This window comes from Pelophylax lessonae (genome assembly GCF_965119305.1).
Source record: "Pelophylax lessonae genome assembly, chromosome: 2".
In the NCBI taxonomy this organism is placed as follows: domain Eukaryota; kingdom Metazoa; phylum Chordata; class Amphibia; order Anura; family Ranidae; genus Pelophylax; species Pelophylax lessonae.
This window is the reverse complement of record NC_138769.1, coordinates 328,494,248-328,517,068: the sequence shown is the minus strand read 5'-3', so window position 1 is coordinate 328,517,068 and position 22,821 is coordinate 328,494,248. Positions and strand designations below refer to the sequence as shown.

Genomic DNA, 22,821 nt, shown 5'->3' with positions numbered 1-22,821 from the left:
TACAAATTGGCGTACGATGGGGCACAACAAGTCCCCTTCGCCAGATTATTACAACGTGGCTACACAAATACTTGCTTAAAGAAAGCGTATTGATGTGCCATGCAATCAACACGTCATGATCTCTGGTTTGGAAATAAAAAAGACAAAACAGACTTGAAAATTCCAATACAAATACCCTCCATATCATTACTAAATATACAACACAACATTAACAAGTCCACAATATAATAGATATTATAATAATAATATTAATATAATAAGAGTGATAACACAAAATTTTGTGATAAATGAGAGTGATAACACCAAATTTAACACACCTGCTCCCCATTCACATCTGAGACCTTGTAACACTAACAAGTCACATGACATCGGGGAGGGAAAATGGCTAATTGGGCCCAATTTGGACATGATATCTTAGGGGTGAACTCACTTTTGTTTCCAGTGGTTTAGACAATAATGGCTGTGTGTTGAGTTATTTAGAGGGGACAGCAAATTTACACTGTTATACAAGCTATACACTCACTACTTTACATTGTAGCAAAGTGTAATTTCTTCAGGGTTGTCACATAAAAAGATATAATAAAATATTTACAAAAATGTGAGGGGTGTACTCACTTTTGTGGGATACTGTATATATATATATATATATATATATATATATATATACGTGACTGAGCCTGCAGCTGCCGCCCCGCTACAGTAATTGTACTGTGGCAGTGCGGCAAGTGAATAAAAAAAGAAGCTATACTGGTTCAGGACAATTTTATTTTAAGGTTTTTATGCTTTAAACAGATTTTTTAATCTGTTTTATAAAAAACTGCAATCATAAGGTGTACTATCCAGAGCTGGTGGTTTTGATTATTTAAACAGCATAAATTAGTGATAAGTTGTTGTTTTTTTCTAAACACACCACGTTTTTACAAGAAATTATTTATCTCCTAATTGTAAAAGAAAGCCCCCACAATTACTACAAAACTATACTGAAATTTAGTTTCAGTAATTTAGTTGGTTTTAAAACCATTAAATCAGTAACTTAATGGTTTTAAAATACTTTGGTATATAAAAATACCGCACTAACAATGATAATAACCTGCAGCCAGCAAAAAACGAAGGACAATTCGTAACAACCCAACATAAATAAAAGTGATGCAGCGCTGGTATTAAGTAATGAAACACAAATTAATAACAATGCAAAAAATATAAAAATATAAGAGTGTGAAAAAAATTAATCAAACAAGTATAACCAATGTGTGCAAAATGTGCAAAAAGATTTTTAAATTATATATGAAACCATAAAGTGCATTTCAGCAAAAAGTGCATATCCACCAAAGAAAGGGCTGATAAGACCGTATCTATGGTTGTAAAACATTAAAGTGCATAATAATAAAAATAAATAAAGTGCATCCAGTCCAAAGAAAGTTGATAATACCATCTCTACTGCTATAAAAAATCCAGCAAAGTGCAAAGTGCAAAGTGCAGAATCTCCTTGGATATTATATCATTAGTGTTACCGTATATACTCGAGTATAAGCCGACCCCAATATAAGCTGAGGCACCTAACTTTAACAAAAAAAAACTAGGAAAACGTATTGACTCGAGTATAAGCCTAGGGTGGGAAATGCAGCAGCTGCTTGACCCAACGGGACCACCACGAGACCCAAAACAGGGGCTGTGGGCATGGTGCAGGGGCTGCGGACATGGTACAGGAGATGGAGGGCTGTGGGCATGGTACAGGAGATGGTACAGGCATGGTACAAGAGATGGTTCAGGTATAGTACAGGAGATGGTACAGGCATGGTACAGGAGATGGTACAGTCATGGCACAGGAGATGGTATAGGCATGGCACAGATGGTACAGGCATGGCACAGGATATGGTTCAGGCATGGCACAGATGGTACAGGCATGACACAGATATGGCACAGATGGTACAGGCATGGCATAGATGGTACAGGCATGACACAGATATGGCACAGATGGTACAGGCATGGCACAGATATGGCACAGATGGTAGAGGCATGGTAAAGGAGATGCAGTGCTGCGGGCATGGTACAGGAGAATCTCCTGTACCATGCCCGCAGCACTGCCTCTCCTGAGGAGATGTAGGGGCTGTGGAGGAGTCTCACTTACATTTCTGCCTTACATTTAAAAATGGCGCTGCCCGGCACCAACAGTCTTACTTACCTTTTCCCTGGTCAGTGCGCATGCGCTGTCTGCCCAGGAATAGCCAAACGTGTACGGGCTTTCACGAGCTGCGGCGCCGCATGGGCACTGACTGGGGAAAAGGTAAGTAAGACTGTGACTCAAGTATAAGCGGAGGGGGGCTTTTTCAGTAAAAACATGCTGAAAAACTCGGCTTATACTCGAGTATATATACTTGTGTATGTGTATGTGTGTATGTGTATCACTTGTGTATGTGACCTCCACCAATGTAAAATACGTTCCCCTTTCAGGTTGCAGCATTATACCTATATAAAAACTGCATAGGAATATGATTAAACTGCCAAGGAATTTAGATATAATTTCCCAGAAGTTGTAGTACCCTGGAGTATGTAAACTGTGTATAGAAATTCTTGGTTCTATGATTAACTTACTGGTTTTTCCATTACTCTTCACAGTGCGTGAATCATATTGCAGGGAACCCCTTTTTTTGAGAGATACTTTCTAAGATACCTGCACACATTAGAGAACAGCCATCTCTCTTTAATTATTGCAACTCTAAGCCTACTGATGTAGTTGTAACCAAGGGTAAGGACCAAGGCAATAAATCAGTTTGAGAAAGGGCTTGATAAGACCTTTCTTCCAAAGAATACTGGAAATGAAATGCCAGTAACCTTTGTTAAAATCCTTGCAGTGTATGTGGTTCTTATGGTAATTTTATTATTTTGCTTTCCCTAATGCAGTGAGAAAAGGTTGGGTTATGATTCCATCAAGTCTTGAAGTAGATGTAATAGATATCACCGACCAGTGTGGAAACATCACTTTTATCCAACCACTGTCCTTGGAAGAAGTTTGTCAGCATGAAAGCAAGTTTCCAGTTGTTGCAGAAATTCTGGATATGGCAGAATGCAACCATTTGTTGAAAAATGACAGCTATTCAGTGCTACACAAAGGGAAAAAAATTGTTATCCACAAAAAAATGATTTCTAGAAAAGTGCTAGCCAAAGCCTGTAAAGGTAAAACCTTCAGGTTTTTTTTCATACACAAACAATACCAAGGAAAGTTTCGCCAAAAACCAAGAGAGTTTTCAACAGTGTATGAGCTGTTGACCAAAATGACTGAAGGAACACAGTTATCTGTTGTGGTGACCCAGGATAGTGACAGCAGTGATGATAACTTCCCTGTGCTCTGCATTGGGGATCATCTACGCACTTTGCATCAAACCAAAACTATCTTCTCAAGTCAAAGTGGACCACAAGAAGTTGATGTTTTGGTGTGTAATAAAGAATCAACAGATGATGAGGATGATGAACCAGAACAAATCATGTTACCTTTGTATATGGAAGGTCATTTTGTAGAGGAAATTAAAGACAACAAAAAATACAACATCAATAGTATAGTAGAGCGACTTAAACTCCCTTGTGAGGTGAAGGTGGTAGCAAAAGACACATCTTTACCCAATGACCCTTTGATTTCTTTTCCTGCTCTCAGATTGGAAGAGGTAGTTGATGAACCTGTATTGTTGGTCAGTTTGTTGGACAATGTTTCGGAAAGTTTTGAGCTGCCTATTAAATATCTAAACATTCAAGTAGTTTTACAGGATGATTCTGTCCCTTCTACAAGCAATCTCTTTACTTCAAGTAAGTTGGAAGAATTAATGGAATGGTTTTATTATTCTTTGAGAAACTATCTGCCAACCCAACAGCTTCCACCTCCTCGGCCACCAAAAAGACAGGTCAAAACTAAAAAGGATCAACCATGCAATAAACCTGTTGAGCCAATAAGCCAAGGTCATCTTAATCTGAAGGTAAAATATTTTTGTGTGTATTGTGTTGCTGTAACATGTTTCCATCTTTATTTTTTAAGTGTTTTGGCTTTTTAATTGACAATAGACAATATTATATTGTCATATAGCACTACAGTTGCTCTAGAATCTAAATAATAATAAAATAATATTAATAATATAATATTAATAATAAGATAAATAATGATAAAGTGGAACAGAATAAAAAAAAAGCTGACAGGTAGGGTTGTTATGACAGGAGAGACCCTATTGGTCTCTTCCGCCTTAAATGCTTTTCCCTGCCTGTCAGCGGTAATATACACTGAGCCACACATGCACAGCTCAGTGTACATTTATGGCAACCCTCTTTGCCATGGTGATGTGACACCCATGCCGGTACACGAGACTGACATCAGCAGCCTGGCCATTCAAGTGGCTCAGAAGATTGAACCCAGATGGAAGGTCAGAAGAAGATAGAAGCACCTGTAATTAGTGGAAACGCTGACAGTGCAGCGCCGCTGAGGGGCATTATTAAGTCTGCCATAATGTGCTAATATTCAGTGCATACTAGAACATTATGACATCAAGCCAATGAAGAAAAGAAAAAATTTGCAAAGTTTAATTCCTCTTTGAACATTTAAATTTTTAAGACATTTTAGCTCTCTTCACATGGAAATCTGACGGAGATTTTCCAGTAGGGTGGTAAAATTCTTCTAGAACTAAAAAATGAATATAGACCAATAGTAATTAATAGAATATGATAAGCCCAATTGTACATTGGATTGACGCAAAAGAGCAATAATGAAAATGAAACCCTAACTTGATTAGAAAATGTACATTTTAGTTCCGCTACGCATGTTATTGATATATAGCAGTGATCTCCAAACTGTGGCCCAAGGCCTGCATGCAGCCCTCAGGGCACTATTTTTTTCCTCCCCACATGCCCCTTTCCCCTATCTTTCTGTCAAGATCGGTGGCACAACTTTTAGCACATTCCTGCATGCCAAGGTTCTAGGTGCAATCCTGGACTCTGAACTATCCTTTCAGCTCCATGTCCAATCACTGTCAAAATCTTGCCGCCTCAACCTCCGCAACATCTCCAAAATATGTCCCTTTCTAACCAATGACACTACAAAGCTCTACATTCCCTGGTCATCTCTCATCTCGACTACTGCAACTCCCTTCTTATTGGCTTACCTTTACAAAGGCTATCCATCCTTTAGTCTGTACGAATGCTGCTGCCAGGTTCATCCACCTTACCAACTGCTCAGTGTTTGCTATTTCTCTGTTTCAATCCCTCCATTGGCTCCCGCTCACCCAATGTATTAAGTTCAAAATACTAACAACAACTTACAAAGCCATCAAAAACTCTGCGTCCAGCTAGATCACTAACCTAGTCTCAAAATACCAACCTAATTGTTCTCTTCATTCTTCCCAAGGCCTCCTGCTCTCTAGCTCCCTTGTCACCTCCTCAAATTCTCTCTCTCAGGACTTTTCCCAAGCCTCTCCCATCTTATGGCACTTTCTACCAGTGGCAGCTGGTGCGTTGGGGGCGCAGGGGCGCTGCCCCCCCCCTTATCCATGCATCCAGCCCCCTAATCTACATGCGGGGTGCTGGATGCATGGAATTCAATGGGGCCTTTTTTTCTGAATCACCTGATTAGAGCCAGAGACTCTAATAGGCTTCGAAAAGGGTGGACCCAGGGCACAGAGCACTGCGCCCTAGCCCACCCATTTGTGTGACAATAGCAAATGAAAATTCGCTATTGTCACACGGATCCTCCTTCTGGCCAATCAGGAAGTGGGTCAGAGACCCGCTTCCTGATTGGCTGAAAGGCAAAACCTTGCCATTGGCCGAGGAGGAGGTGGGAGGACTCGAGGAGACGTGGGGGACTGAGGAGAAGCCGCCGCTGCAGGTAAGTGCACTGGTCTCTCTGCATTGAAGGGGGCATGGCACGCTGGTCACTCTGCATTGAAAGGGGGCACGGCACGCTGGTCACTCTGTATTGAAAGGGGGCACGGCACGCTGGTCACTCTGCATTGAAGGGGGCACGGCACGCTGGTCACTCTGCATTGAAAGGGGGCATGGCATGCTGGTCACTATGCATTGGAAGGGGGCACGCTGGTCACTCTGCAATGAATGGGGGAATGCTGGTCACTCTGCATTGAAAGGGGGCACGCTGTGGTCACTCTGCATTGAAAGGGGGCACGCTGTGGTCACTCTGCATTGAAAGGGGGCACGCTGGTCACTCTGCATTGAAAGGGGGCACACTGTGGTCACTCTGCATTGAAAGGGGGCATGCTGGTCTCTCTGCATTGAAAGGGGGTACACTGGTCACTCTGCATTGAAAGGGGGCACGCTGGTCTCTCTGCATTGAAAGGGGGAATGCTGGTCACTATGCATTGAAAGGGGGAACGCTGGTCACTCTGCATTGAAAGGGGGAACGCTGGTCACTCTGCACTGAAAGGGGGCACGCTGTGGTCACTCTGCATTGAAAGGGGGCACGCTGTGGTCACTATGCATTGAAAGGGGGGACGCTGGTCACTCTGCATTGAAAGGGGGCACGCTGATCACTCTGCATTGAAAAGGGGGCACGCTGATCAGTCTGCATTGAAAAGGGGGCAAGCTGGTCGCTCTGCAGTGAAAGGGGGCACGCTGGTCACTCTGCATTGAAAGGTGGCACGATGGTCATTCTGCATTGAAGGTGCACGATGGTCACTCTGCATTGAAGGGGACACACTATACCTTGATTACTGAAGGCCCCTTTCACACCTTTGTGACCTCAAAGTCACGCAATTTTTTACAGCATTTTTTGCCGCAAAGCAATGCCTATTACATTTTTCTGTTTGCGCCCCCCCCCCCCAAAAAAATTTTGAGCACCAGCCGCCACTGCTTTCTACCCCAATCTGTCCAATTATCTCCTATTCTCTTTGCTTTTAGACAATCCCTGAAAACCCTCCTCTTCAGTGAAGCCTATTCTGCCTTCACCTAACAACTGTACTTTAATTTTCTCCATCACCTTCTCCCCCACAGCTATTACCTTTTATATCACTGGACCCTCCCTCCTAGATTGTAATCTCTAATGAGCAGGGCCTTCTGATTTCTCCTGTATTCAATTGTATTGTAACTGTACTGTCTGCCCTCATGTTGTAAAGCACTGCGCAAACTGTTGGTGCTATATAAATCCTGTATAATAATAATATTCCTCTCATTAATTCAAAGCATTATTTCCTCCTACTGACACCAATATTAAGGCACCATTCTTTCAACAGACACCAACAGTGGAGCAAAATACCTCTCATTGACAACAACAGTGGGCCATATTTCTTCCACTTACACAAATATTGGGCTCTACTTCCTTCCACTGATATAAACATTGGAACATACCTACCACTGACATCAAAGATGGAGCACTATTCCACCCATTATTACCAACTATGAGGTACTATTACTGTAACTGACACCAGTGATGGGGCACTATCGCTCCCACTGACACCAATGATGGGGCACTAATCCTTTCACTGTTGCCAATAATGGGGCACTATTCCTGCTACTGACACCAAAGATAGGGGACTATCCCTCCCACTAACACCAATGATGGGGCATTATTCCTTCCAGTGTCACCAATGATGGAGCACTATTCCTTTTATTGACACCAATGATGGGGCACTATTCCTTCCGCTGACGCCAAAGATAGGGCACTATTATGTCTCCTGCTAACAGCAATGATGAGGCATTTATTTCTTGCACTAATACCAACAATGGGGCACTATTCATTCCACTGATACAAACAATGGGGCACTATTCCTCCTCCTACTGACCACAGACGCTATGTAATTTTTTTCTCCCACTGACCACCAAGCCCAAGGCATTTTCTACTCTCACTGGTCCTCCTAAAGTTTGCAGGACAGTAAACTGGCCCTTTGTTTAAAATGTTTGGAGGCCTCTGATATATAGGAATATATGAGTATAGTTCAAGCAATAGAAGAATTATATAATACAATACATATCACAGTTGCTTGAACACCAGTTGTACTGGGCAATCATCTTATTCAAACCTGTTAACAAATTTGTGATTTGTTCATGCATTCTTTATGTTTTTAAATAGTGTCACAAAGTAATACAAACCACTATTTTAATATTCATAGGCAACAACATGTTACCCTTCAGATAAAAGCAGAATGGTACAGAGATATTTTTTTTTTAAATAGGATAAGTACTAATGGTGACATCTATTCAGACTGGCCTAGTACATATACTATATTTACCATGTTAGGATGTGAACAGGGTAGACCATTAACGTGTAACTACAGAGGATCATGGTAATACCTGATGTTAGTTTTTCATGCAATTAAATGGGCAAAAAAGTCTACTGGTTAGCCTGGTTAAGGGGCAAGAAGAAAAGGGGAAGTACTATGTGGTTACGTTGGGAAGGGGGGGGGGGCAGCAAATGGAGGTAGCCCTGAATTTCCACCTTTGCGTAGAGGGGAGTACTGGGAAAAAGGGGAGTTTAATTCAGGTCAGGTTAGAGGAAGGGAAAAAGATGATAGGGAAAATCTTGGGGCACTTTTGCAAAAGGCTGCAGAACTTTTTTATGCAAAGCACCTGTTTCCTATGAGATTAAGGATGAAAGCAACAGAGTTTATTTAAAAAGTTGATATTTAAAATAATTCATACACTTCCTTGTGTTATAAGAAGAAAAGGATTCAAAGACACCATTGCAGGCCCTGCATATCATCCAAATTGCTATGAGGCCCAGGAGCACAGGTGGACCAATGTATAACAATTTATTCTGGTATAGTAAGCGTCAGATATATTTTATATACAATATATATATAATGTATATAAAGTATAGTATATATTCCTATAAATGTTTATGTGTGCGTGTTTATAAAAGTTTCTTAGCTGTGAATGTGTGAAAATCCTTCTTCCCCAATTTCTAAAAATATTGAAGAACAATTAGAGCAATTTGAATCTCATAGTGGACACTGAGGGTGCCAGAATTGTGAACTTCCCTTTCAAACAGTGAAAACAGTGCAAAATGCACTCTTTCATCTATGTTAGCATCATTTGTGAACATGTGCAAAGTCTTCTTAATTGGATTGGGAAAAACAAATCAACTTAGTTTATTCCCTTTAGAATACATTATTAGGCCCTGCTAAATGCACAAAACAAGTCCCAGGGCCAGATTTCCATCACAAGAGCCTGGTACCCAGTACAGCACCCCTAAGATCAGCACTTTTACAATGAACGTTTTATTATTTTGCAGTCTCCAAAATGGCATTTAATATTCCAACTGGTGTCATGAACTTATATAGGAGGACTGTATTTCTGTTGTTGGGGAAAAGATCAGTGTCCAAAAGCAATTCGTGGAAAAGCTACATTATAGCCTGTGCTGCCTATCAGTTTATTTTATCAGCAGTTTCAGCACCTGCACCAACTGTGTGTAGCAAAGAATTATCTCCATAATCATCTCTATCTTATTATTTTTAGATCTGATTAGGTGATGAAGTGATAGCAAGTACACCAAGTACATCTGAAAAATGATTAATGGCTCTGCTATAGGTGTGAAAATGGTTAAAGGTCAGACTTACTTGCTTCTGGTTACATAATCAGTGCTTAGTCAAATTGCGTTGTGCAGCCAAATTAATCTTTTTATCACTATTTATTTCCTTTTAAAGGGAACCTGTGAGTAAAGGAGCTGCTACTGCAAACTTTTCTTCAAAAAAAAAAAAAATCATTGTATAAACCTATGTTTGCAATATTCTCAGGAGTTTTTTGTTTTCCATTTCAGAATCCTCCAGACGCCCCTGCTGAACCACAAGTGCCCCCTCGGAAGAGCTCTTCAGAAGAGAGTAAAACAGCTGGTGAGATATGTAAATTACTGAGGGGTAATGAGTACATGCCCATGCCAAGAAGGAATACAGTAAAACAAAAAGGTGTGTTAATGTCCTTATAGCAACCCTTTCAATTACCCATGCATGGCAAAGCAATAGGGTTACCTAACTCCCCTCCTACCCAGCAACATATACTAACATCTCCTTGCTCCCACCCTGCTCTTCTTGGCTGCCAGGATTGAAGAAAAAAATTTCCAAGATGACTTGTCAGAACTTACACAGGGCTAAGGACTGCTGTCTTACACAGTGCTTGGCCAAACACAAGGATTCAGCAGCATGCCTAGAAATTTTTGAAGTCAGTGAGCTTCAGATATGAAGTGGTGCAAAAGTTGGATCTAATAGAAGTGCTTGCTATGGGCCAGGCTAAAAGTAATAGGGCATACAAGGGCATTGATTATCTACATCTGACAAGTGTTTTAGAATGCACATCAAACATAGGTCAGCAGTTATTACTCTTATTACCTCAGTTATACAGTGTAGATGACAAATTTGAGGCCGTGTACGACTTACTGTTTCTCTGAACACAGCATATATGTTTGCAGGCAAGAACGCAGTATTTGTGCTCTAACGAATGCATCTGAGCTGTGCTATGTTCAAATGTTAAAGTTTGCATTTGACAGCAACACGCTTATTCGGTGGTGCCAGTGGAAGGAAGACTGCCCTGTCATTGGTGCCACTGAGATAAAGGGGTGCTATCTTTGGTGAGGGGGCTAGGTGGACCTGAGGGGAAAGGAAGCTAGGGATAAGGGTTTTCTAGGGAGAAAATTTGAGGAATGGAAGAGGGTTCTGGGGCTGGGGTGCTCCCCCCACCCTCTGTGCACTTACTTTACAGACTTCCTCTTACTATGGGCACCCATCCAGGAATGGAGGTAGCGCTTGTTTTCTGGTCATGTGATATATCACATAGCAGGGAGAGACAGGAGGAAGGGCAGTTCACCCTCACTCCTGACCTCTTCCACCCACCCTAGTTGCCATAGTAGGGAGAAAATGAAAAAATCCTCAAGCAGCTATCCTGGGCCCTTCCACTGTCTGACATGAATAACTTTAGTGTCACTTCTGTCAGTCAGCAGGCAGCCAGAAATTTGGGATTCCAGCCAAAAGTCAACACGTTCCCAGCTATGAATAGCACTGTCACATGGGGAAAAGGTAATGAGTCACATGCTCACCCATACCTGGAAGTTTCAGAGATTCACTCCCAGGTGCTGAGGAGCAGGGGAGCAAAGGAAAGGCGAATATATGCTGCTGGGGAGGGAGGTGTCTTTTACTCTTTTACACTGTCCTGCATTGGCAAAAAAGAGAGGGTAGCTATAAAGTATAAGTAGAGGTGCTGCAATTTTACCAACATCCTTTTAGCAATTAAAGTTTTTGTGTAACAATTATAACTGTAGCACTGCCCCCTAGAGGACTACTAGTGATTGGCACTTTTGAATTCCCCTGAGTTACCGGTAGCAACTGCATGCAGAATTCTTAGCACTTTACGTTCTTGGCTCAGTCAATGATCAGTCTAGGGCAGGGGTGTCAAACTAAATTTTTTCTCGGGCCGCATCAGCATTATGATTGCCCTCAAAGGGCCGGTTGAGTCTGTAAGATTAGATGTCCAGGGCACCCCACCCCCTCTTACATCAGATGTCAAGAGCCCCCCACCATCAGAAGTCAAGAGTTCCCCACCCTCCCTTACCTTGTGCTGCTGCTGGGAAGAAGCTGGGGTATTGCTGGGAAGCAGAAAGTCTAGAGGGTCTAGAGGAGGACCAACGGAGGGCTGGAACTCTCCTGCAGCTGCAGGAGAGGTGCGAGGACCACATCAAATGGCCTGGAGGGCCGGATTCGGCCTGCGGGCCATGTGTTTGACACCTGTGGTCTAGGGGTAGATTTTTTTGTTGTTTTTTTTTTTTTATATTGTGATGGGAAAAGGGATGAGTGGGATACTCCAACCTTGAACTATTCACAAATTCTGAGGACTTCTAACTTGAAGATGCAACAAGGCCAGTATTTCATCCTGCCACTTGAATGAAGCTGAGGTAAATGTTCCTGTTTGAATTTCTCTTCAGGGTATTCCCCCAGTACCCCCTTTCTCTATATCAGCTGACACCCGTCCACTGACTACATTCCCTGGAGTGGTCCCCTTCCTGGGCAGACCCCTGGGCAAGATCCTCTGTACTCGCGATACTGCTTTCCAGATTCTCGCAGTGCCCCAACTCCTCTGTCAGCTTTCCTGGATCTCTGGGTTCAGCTCCACACTGTAGGTTCACCAGGCATACTGCCTGTGACCATCACTAACTGCTGCAGAAGAGGAGGCAGCCGCCACCTTCTTTCTGGGACTCTGCTTCCTGCCAAAGACCTCTAACTCACGTGCCCCTTGATTTTTATACCCTGCCCCACAATGCACAGAGACAAACAGTCTGTGCCAATCCCATGGGCTGTATCAAAAGCCTGAATTTCATTGGCCAGGTTTCCTCCACTATCCAATGTGCCTCCCCATTGGATCAGCTAGGGACACTCCCTTAGACCAGATGAATCCCGCACAGGGCACCCTGAGCAGACCCAACTCACAGATCCTGCTCCCTGTTAGCAGAGTGCAATATAGAATTTACCTGCTGCTCCTTTGATAGGCAGACAGAGCCAAAACTATACTCAGTCTCTAGCACCTGTCTAGGAGGGTGCTACATCCACCCCCCACCAAATGAGCCATGTCCTCACTGGGTCAGCCACCCCCTACAAAAATTTCCTACAAAAATTTCCTAACGGAGTATCCCACAAACCTGGAAAGGGGGAAAAGGGAAATAACAAATGTACATGTAATAAATTCCGTAGAAAAAAATTAAAAATGCTGTACAAATATTCACAAAGCATTTACACATCATGTGCATTAACTTAATGCACCCCCCCCACCCAACAAAACTCTGCTTGAATGGGTAAACATGTCATCCTGACTAACTAACTACATACAACATTTACTTTGTAAAACGGGGGGCCTAGCCAGACCCGAACATCCAGTGCAAGCCTGCAAAGGAAAAACAAAGATTAGCATGTTTCAAAATTTGCACATTAATAACATTTCTACCTGATGTAGTGAGAATTCCCTCTCCTCAGAGGTGACCTTCTCACCCAAGTTCCCTAACTGTACATCCTGGTAGATATCACTTCCGGTAGACTTGACTCGGCGTTCAGCTGTTACTCCTGTACAGGTGACAACCAAACCCTATCAAGCTAACTATCTACCTTCTGGCCACAATGTGTGACTGAAACAGACACAGTCCCTTAAGCACCCGGCCACTGACTCTTTTACATTTCAGTCATGCCTACAAGTTCTTGAAAACATGTGGAGTCCATCCGACTGATGCACAGAGTGTCCTTCACACCTGTAGCACTGAGGCAACATGTCTTCTTTAGGATAAGGTATTTGCTGGAGCCTGAGCAACTTGTTCAACTTGTGGGGGTTAACAGTCTCTTCAGGGGCCCCCTTGCACTAGGGCACCCCCCACCAAAGAGACTCTCGGGCACTACCCACACTCCTTGGGTAGCAATCAAGACAAAATTGCTTTTGCTGGCCCATTGACCCAATAGAATATTCACAACACAAGGCATCTCTGTAGAAAGAGTCTCTTTGCAAAGAATTCTCCTCTTCAGCCCGATGGCCTAATTTTACTCAAGTGTCCTTTTTTTTGACTTGAGGTGACAAATGATCCTGGCCCGATGGCCCAAGGGATCTCCTTTCTAGCAGTCACAGTATCACTAGGGTCCCTTCTTTCCTAAAGTTGGAGGGTTGGCCCTCTTTGGTGAAACCACTTAGCTGTAGCAATTGTAGATTTCCAAATCCCTTTTGCAAGGATAGAAGGGAAAGGGGTATTGGAAATAGGGCTTGGGCCCCAGCAACAAAGATGAAACTTGAAACAGCACTGTACACTTTACATTCAGGCTCTCCAGCCCCTTTTCTTCTGCAAGCAAAACTCAGGCTAGCCAGCCTTACTAATTAACTTTGTATCCTGTACCCTTAACAGTAGTAGTCAGGATGTGGGATTCGCACAACTTTCCCTTCTGAGTCTTTTACCTGGATAGATCAAGCCTGGCCAGATCCGTTTGGGCAGCGGACCTCCACACGGTCAATGTAGATGGCCTGCCCAAAGTTTCAGTTGGCCTTTACAGATTGGAAGGTTTTCCATAACTCCGGCTTTGACTGGTTGCGGTGGGGTTTCGGGAAATAAAGGAAGTCCCACACAGCCTAGTGACACCAAGCCTCTCTCCTGGCCTCAATCTCCAGCATGATCTCCCTGGGAGCATAGGGATAGTCATATCCATATTCCAAGGCCACCTTCCTCTGTATCAGCCGTTGTAGTCTAGAGAACCTGGGGAGGATTTGTCTGTTGCCTCTCCCAGGTGGGGAATACAGCGCCCCCTACTTGATGATGAGAGACGCATAGGCCTCATTTTGCTCCCGAGCTCGGGCATAGGTTCGAGGTGGGGATAGATCTGGGACCCGTGTAGAGTAGGTTCAGTAAGCATGCAATGGTTCAAAAACCAAAGCAGTTACAACTAAATGTTATTAAGGCTAGTCATACACTATTTTCAAAGGGACATGCTGGAAAACCACTGAGCACTGATCAATGTATTCTGACCGTTGTCAGAATACAATAGCACAGCAGGGAGGTATTGCCACACCAACATTGCTTGTGTTGGTTTGGCAATCTATCAATTTTTTATATGCGGCCTCACGGAAGTGGGTCTTCTTCTGAGGGGCTGCAAACAGTGAGGGAAAAAAATTATTTAATCCCTTACTGATTTGTACATTTTCCCACTGACAAAGAAATTATCTGTCTATAATTTTAATTGTAGGTTTAATTTAAGAGTAAGAGACGTGATAAAAAAAACAAAAAACAACTCAAGAAAAACGTATTTCAAAATTGTTATAAATAGATTTGAATTTTAATGAGTGAAATATGTATTTGATCTCCTATCAATCAGCAATATTTCTGGCTCCCAGGTGTCTTCTATAAAAAATAACAAACTGAGATTAGGAGCACTCTGTTAAAGGGAATGCTCCTAACTTCAGCTTGTTCCCCGTGTAAAAGACTACTGTCCACAGGAGCAATCAATCAATCAATCGGATTCCAATCTCTCCACCATGGCCAAGACCAAAAGTCTGTCCAAGGATGCCAGGGACAAGATTGTCAACCTACACAAGGCTGGATTGGGCTACAAGACCATCGCCAAGCAGTTTGGTAAGAGGGTGACATCAGTTGGTGCAATTATTCGCAAATGGAAGAAACACAAAATAACTGTCAATCTCCCTCAGTTTCTGCCAGATCTCACCTCGTGGAGTTTCAATGATCATCAGAATGGTGAGAATCAGCCCAGAACTACATGGGAGAATCTTGTTAATGATCTCAAGGCAGCTGGGACAATAGTCACCAAGAAAACAATTGGTAACACACTACGCCGTGAAGGACTGAAATCCTGCAGCGCCCGCAAGGTCCCCCTATATAAGGAAACACACGTACAGGTCTATCTGAAGTTTGCTCATGAACATCTGAATGATTCAGAGGAGAACTGGGTGAAAGTGTTGTGGTCAGATGAAACCAAAATCGATCTCTAACTCAACTCACCGTGTTTGGAGGAGGAGAAATGCTGCCTATGACCCTACGAACACAATTCCCATATAGAGACAAACATGGAGGTGTATGCTTTGGGGGTTTTTTTCTGCTAAGGGGACAGGACAACTTCACCGTATCAAAGGGACGATGGACGGGGCCATGCACTGTCAAATCTTGGGTGAGAACCTCCTTCCCCCAGGGCAATGCCAGGGCATTGAAAATGGGTCGTGGATGGGTATTCCAGCATGACAATGACCCAAAACACACGGCCCAGGCAACAAAGGAGTGGCTCAAGAAGAAGCACATTAAGGCCCTGGAGTGGCCTAGCCAGTCTCCAGACCTTAATCCCATAGAAAATATGTGGAGGGAACTGAATGTTCGAGTTATCAAATGTCAGCCTCAAAACCTTAAAGACTTGGGGAGGATCTGCAAAGAGAAGTGGGACAAAATCCCTCCTGCGATGTGTGCAAACCTGATGGCCAGCTACAAGAAATGTCTGACCTCTGTAAGGGCCAACAAGGGTTTTGCCACCAAGTACTAAGTCATGTTTTGTGAAGGGGTCAAATACTTATTTTACTCTTTAAAATGCAAATCCATTTATAACTTTTTTTTCATTCGTTTTTCTGGAATTTTTTTTAGTTATTATTCTGTCTTTCACTGTTAAAATAAACCTACCATTAAAATTCTTTGTCAGTGGGCAAACGTACAAAATCAGCAGCGGATCAAATACTTTTTCCCTCACTGTATATGCCCTACTGCTACTGTGTTTGTGAAGGGAGCACACTGCACAGAGATTAAACTGTCACTGGCAGCTCCGGGTCTCATACTAAAAAGAAGGATGAGTTCCCGATCACATGAAAACTGTGATAGCCTGTGACTGTCTATCACAGTGATCAATCATATATGTACAGTTATCACATGCCAAAGCTGTAAACCTGGGTTTGCGCATTAAAACAGATCTAAACCCTGCCATTTTTTTTAGCCATGGTAGCTGCCATCTTGGCCTCTGTTTGATATGCAACTGCCATGTTGCTGATCAGTTATGAAAATTTGGTTGAGAGCACAAAAAAATGTGACAGTTGACATTTCCAGCATGCCAGGAATATAACAGTATTTTTGAAACCATTAAATCGATGGGTTTAGGTACACTTTAAGATTTGTTGTACCCTCTGGCATGAAGGGGTTAATACATTAAAACATTTTCTCTATTTTTGGATAAAGTGGGGAAGGGTTTTAGAATCCTTGTCAGTTTTTTTTAATTTTTTTTATTGCTGTCACTTTATTCTGTGAAGGGAATCCTAAACATTGACTTCTTTCCCACATTGGGGGATTTTTCCTCTATTTAACCCCTTCATGATGAATGTAAAACAAATCCTAACCCCTGAACACAGTTTTGCAGCTTTGACATGTGTTAGTTAAACTGAATGTATCATTACACTTTACCTTGTTTTTTTCAAGACAAACTGGGCTTTTGTTTGGTGGTAAATGGCAATGCACATCTCCTGATTTTTTTAGTATCAAAAGACAACTGGCTAAAAAAAAAAAAAACAAAAAAAAAAAAAAAGAAAGATTATTTCGTTTTATATATTATTTGCTATTACCATAACCTGCTGCCACAGAACAACCCAAAGTAAATTCCACTGCTCCTGACAATTGCAGCGATACCATATATGTGTTTGTTATTTGTTGTTTGTACCTGTTGTAGGAAACAAATAGTGTGCTTTTCCTTTATTTAGGCTAAGTTCACATGTAGGCGTTTTTGGGCGTTTTTTGGGGAGTTTTTCTGCTCTAGGATCAGCTCAAAAAACGCCCAACAGGACAAATCCTATTCATTTCAATGGCCCCTGTTCACATCTGAGCGTTTTGACGTTTTAAGCAAAACGCCCAAGGCTCAAAAAAGTACATGAGCTTCTTTTTGGGCAGATTACAGGCGTTTTTATTTTTTTCCATTGGTCACTAGTCAACCAAAAAACGCCTGCACAAAAACGCCTGTACAAATGCCTGTAAAATGCCTGAAAAAATGCCCATAAAAACGCACTGCATTACTTTAACGAACAATTGCGCGGTCGTGCGACGCTGTACCCAAACAAAATTTACGTCCTTTTTTTCCCCCAAATACAGCTTTCTTTTGGTGGTATTTGATCACCTGTGTGATTTTTAATTTTTGCGCTATAAAAAAAACAAGGATGACAATTTTGAAAACAAAAAACAATATTTTTCACATTCTAATATATAACATTCCCAAAAAAAAAAATCAACATTTTTTAACATTTTAGGCCAATTTGTTTTCTGCTATACAGTTTTAGTAAATCAACCCCATTGACACTGATACTTATTTAAAAATACATACCTAAAATGTACCTAAAATACACTGACCCTAACCATTGACTCTGACCTTGACCTTTGACCCTGACCCTGATCTTAACCCTGACACTGATCTAGATCAATGGTCTCTAAACTGCGGCCCTTTGCTTGCCTTTATCCGGCCCTCAGGACACTATTCCTTCCAATGACACAGACAGTATGGAAACATTCCTTCTATTGACACCAACAATGGGGAATTTTTCCTTCCACTGATAAAAAACAATTAGGCACTAGTCTTCCCTCTAATACTAATGATGGGTCACTATTCCTCATTTTACTGACTACAGGCTACTTTTTTTTTTTCTCCCACTGACGCTAGGGCATTTTCTACTTTCACTAGTCACTCCAGCTCCAATAAAGTCCAAAGGAAAGTAAACCGGCCCTTTGTTTAGAAAAATTGGAGACCCCTGATCCAGATAAAACCCTGATCTGGCTATTTTATCTTTATTTTTTTATTTATTTTTTTTGTACGCACTTTTTTTTTTTTTTTTACATTGTTCTCCTTTGGCAAGGAGAAAAAGATACAATGTATACAAAATAATACAGGGGTGGGCTGTACAGTGAGTAATCACTCTGATAGCAACTTGGAGGCAACCTGATTCCCAGTAGTCTGTACGCGACCTGGAATTCTGGGTGAGAGCCTGGTCTTTGTGCTTGTGTTTAAATTTGCTGTCCCCTCAAAATAACTCAACACACAGCCATTCATTTCTAAACCACTGGCAACAAAAGTGAGTACACCCCTAAGTGTAAAAGTCCAAATCGTGCCCAATTAGCCATTTTCCCTCCCCGGAGTCAAGTGACTTGTTAGTGTTACAAGGTCTCAGGTGTGAATAAGGAGCAGGTATGTTAAATTTGGTGTTATCGCTCTCGCTCTCTGATACTGGTCACTGGAAGTTCAACATGGTACCTCATGGCAAAGAACTCTCTGAGGATCTGAAAAAAATAATTCCTGTTCTACATGAAGATGGCCTAGACAATAAGAAGATTGCCAAGACCCTGAAACTGAGCTGCAGCACGGTGGCCAAGACCATACAGCAGTTTAACAGGGCAGGTTCCACTCAGAATAGGCCTCGCCATGGTCAACCAAAGAATTTGATTTACGTGCTCAGCGTCATATCCAGAGGTTGTCTTTGGGAAATAGATGTATGAGTGCTGCCAGCATTGCAGCAGAGGTTGAAGGGGTGGGGTGGGGGGGTCAGCCTATGCAAGTGCTCAGACCATACGCCGCACACTACATCAAATTGGTCTGCATGGTTGTCGTCCCAGAAGGAAGCCTCTTCTAAAGATGATGCACAAGAAAGCCCACAAACAGTTTGCTGAAGACAGGCAGACTAAGGATATGGATTATTGGAACCATGTCCTGTGTGTGTGGTCTGATGAGACCAAATTAAACTTATTTGGTCCAGATAGTGTCAAGCATGTGTGGCTGCAACCAGGTGAGGAGTACAAAGACAAGTGTGTCTTGCCTACAGTCAAGCATGGTGGTGGGAGTGTCATGATCTGAGGCTGCATAAATGCTTCCGGGACTGGGGAGCTACAGTTCATTGAGGGAACCATGAATGCCAACATGTACTGTGACATACTGAAGCAGAGCATGATCCCCTCCCTTCAGAGACTGGGCCGTAGGGCAGTATTCCAACGTGATAATGACCCTCCAAGACGACCACTGCCTTGCTAAAGAAGCTTCGGGTAAAGGGGATGCACTGGCCAAGCATGTCTCCAGACCTAAACCCTATTAAGCATCTGTGGGGCATCCTCAAATGGGAGGGCAAGGTCTCTAACATCCACCAGCTCCGTGATGTCCTCATGGAGGAGTGGAAGAGAACTCCAGTGGCAACCTGTGAAGCTTTGGTGAATTCCATGCTCAAGAAGCTTAAGTCAGTGCTTGAAAATAATTTTGGCCACACAAAATATTGACACTTTGGGCCCTATTTGGACATTTTCACTTAGGGGTGTACTAACTTTTGTTGCCAGCGGTTTAGACATTAATGGCTGTGTGTTGAGTGAGGGGTGTACTCACTTTTGCGAGATACTGTATGCAGCCTCACGGAAAAAGACCCACTTAAATTAGGCCCCATATGTGTGTACAGGCTATAATAATAGTCTTAGAAGAATAGTATACATTTGTTATATTTGTTATCACCCTGTTCTGGTGACAATGGTCCCCAGAGACTGAGATTGAATCTCTGAAATGGTCACACAGATAGCAGTATAAATGGTATGGACCATTTAAACCTTTAGGCCCACACCACGGTTCAAAGACGTGAGTTTTTCTGCACGCATTCTGCAAGGGCACAAAGAAAACAATAGTTCTCTATGAGCCTTGTTCACACCACAACATTAGTATAACATTCAGATTTTTTCTGTGCAGGAATCTGCAACAGGTATAAAACTCACTGAAATGTGCATGAAAATTTATGTAAAGTCCTGTCTCTGCAATTCAAATGTCGGCGTTTTTTTTCCATCAGTTTTTCTGCATGTATAGTGTGCACGAGGTCTTACCAAGTAATTCAAGACTAGAGGTTTTGTCTTGAGTTCCACTTTCAGTACTTGGTTGCACTGTTTCAATAAGTTAACCAACACCACACATTTCTTGTACTTCTTTGTTTAGAATCTTACTTCACTATTCTCTGGGTTCTCTCTTTCTTCTGTCGGCTGCAGGTCTTCTGACCTGTTCATTGGCTGTAATACATGCATCTACCTAAACATCCATTCATGCCTAGACAAATTGAGCAGCTTCATCATGTGTTGGTTAGCTTAGCAATATTTCCATTAGTAATCTGCTTGCCTAAATTATATATATATATATATGTGTATATATATATATACACACAGTGCCTTGAAAAAGTGTCATGGTCTGGGGCTGCATGAGTGCTGCCGGCACTAGGGAGCTACAGTTCATTAAGGGAACCATGAATGCCGACACGTACTGTGACATGCTGAAGCAGAGCATGATTCCCTCTCTTCTGAGACTGGGCCACAGGGTAGTATTCCAACATGATAATGTCCCCAAACACACCTCCAAGATGACCACTGCCTTGAGAGGGTAGAGGCGATGGACTGGCGAAGCATGCCTCTAGACCTAAACCCTATTGAGCATCTGTGGGGCATCCTCAAATGGAAGGTGGAGGACCGCAAGGTCTCTAACATCCACCAGCTCCATGATGTCATCATGGAGGAGTGGAAGAGGAATTCTGGCATTTCTCTCCTAGAAAATGACTTAGAACCCCCAGACAGTATATGTTTTGTTTGCAGAGGCCCTAGAGAATAAAATGGTGGGCATTGCATAGTTTTATTTCACACAATATTTGCATTTTTTTTTTTTTAAAGTACACTTTAATTAACTTTAATGCACACAAACACAATATAATACCCAAGTGTTTGGTAAAATATAAAAGATGTTTTTACACTGAGTAAATAATACTAAACACTAAATATCTCATGCTTTAAAATTGCATCCACCCATGGAACAGCGGCAAATTATGGTACCTTAAAATCTACATAGGCAACACTTTAAAAGCCTTTGCAAGTTACTAATTTAGAGTTACACAAGAGGCCTGGCACTAAAACTATTGCTCTTGATCTGACAAGTGGGTGTTTACATATGCGTGCAGGGACCTATATGCGAGTTCGCATATGTGCGTGAGCACGGGGGGAACGGGGCACTTTAAAAAATGTGTTTTTCATTCTCTTATTTACATTTCTTTTTAACACTGCACCTTTAACTTTTTTTGGATCAACTTTTTTGCTATTGCAAGGGAAGAACAACATCCATTGCAATAGCTTGGGCCATGACAGGTCCTCTTTATGGAGAGATCTGGAGTCTGTTAGACCCCAGATCTCTCCTGTGGCCTCCAATGCAATACAGCCAGTCAGATAGGTCTGATCGGGTGCTTACCTGATGGACAACAGCCAGGTAAACAAAAAACAGAAACAGGAAGTGATGAAATCCTCTTTGCTTCCTGATTCTGATGTCACACAGTGGGAAGAACAACATCCCTCCCACTCACTGTGTGTCTGGAGCTGGATGCCACTGGTCGCATCCTTACCAGGCTGTCTGATCGCATGAAAAAGCCCGGTAAAGTCTGCGCTGTTGGGAGGGGGGCAAAACCAGCAGTTTGTTAATCGCTCAGATCGCTTTTGTTTTGTAGGGAATCGCTGGCCTCAAGGAATGATATCTTGGTCATTGCTGCAGCGAGATATCACCCTTCCCGTCCAGAGATGTTTAAAAAAGTACGACACACGGGAAGTGGTTAAATAGATGGCAACTGCAGATATACACTGAAACCTGAAAATGGAAGTGTTCATTTGCAGGTTGAAAGTTTTATATATGTATCAATGCCTGCACGATATCCATGTCAAGGCTGACATAATAATCATTTGATCAGGGCTGCTCAGATTTTGAAATGTTAATCAACAAGTTTTAGGCATGAAGAGGTTAATAAATAGACACGGCATTCCCACCAGCTTACCACACACATTACAATCTGATTGTACAATTTACATTAGATCTACCAACAAGTGTCTAGTGCAAAGGCCGGCCTGATTATATGTCAATTTCTCCCGAAGTGAAATTTACTGACAGGACGCCCAAAACATAGTACATTGACATTTTAAGTGAAAAACTGTGCAGAAAAATAGTATTTAAGCTATAAACACATAGCTAGAGCAATTCGCAATGTGTGTTTAAGTTATGAGAAAAGTAAAAAAACATGTTTCTTCATTTCCATGAAGGTAAGTTTGATATAACCCAGTAGTTTTGTCACCTGTTTCCAGCTGGAGAAATCTCTTTGATTTCAGTCCAATAGACAGTTAGCCACCTACACAGAAATTGAGGGGAATTCCCATGTAGCAACCAGGATCAATAGAATAGAGGTCACCTCAATTTCTGTTCTGGATTTGATGGAATGGTAAACAGGGCAACTGGAGGGTTAATCTCCCCAGCAGAAGCACAGAGACATCATTAACCGCTTCAATACTGGGCACTTTTACCACCTTCCTGCCCAGGCCTATTTTCAGCTTTCATCGCT

At 42.2% G+C, this 22,821-nt stretch overlaps 1 protein-coding gene across 2 annotated transcripts in view; it reads left to right on the top strand.

Annotated features, from left to right (window-relative positions):
- Window positions 1-22,821, top strand: part of THEMIS2 (thymocyte selection associated family member 2) — a 122,191-nt gene that overhangs the window by 85,381 nt on the left and 13,989 nt on the right. The window contains exons 4-5 of one of the 2 annotated variants that reach the window (XM_082248561.1): window positions 2,902-3,965; window positions 9,737-9,809. In XM_082248561.1, coding sequence (XP_082104687.1) covers window positions 2,902-3,965; window positions 9,737-9,809 — 1,137 coding nt within the window. Of the gene's footprint in view, window positions 1-2,901; window positions 3,966-9,736; window positions 9,882-22,821 lie in introns of both variants that reach the window. The other variant, XM_082248560.1, reaches the window with a different exon arrangement.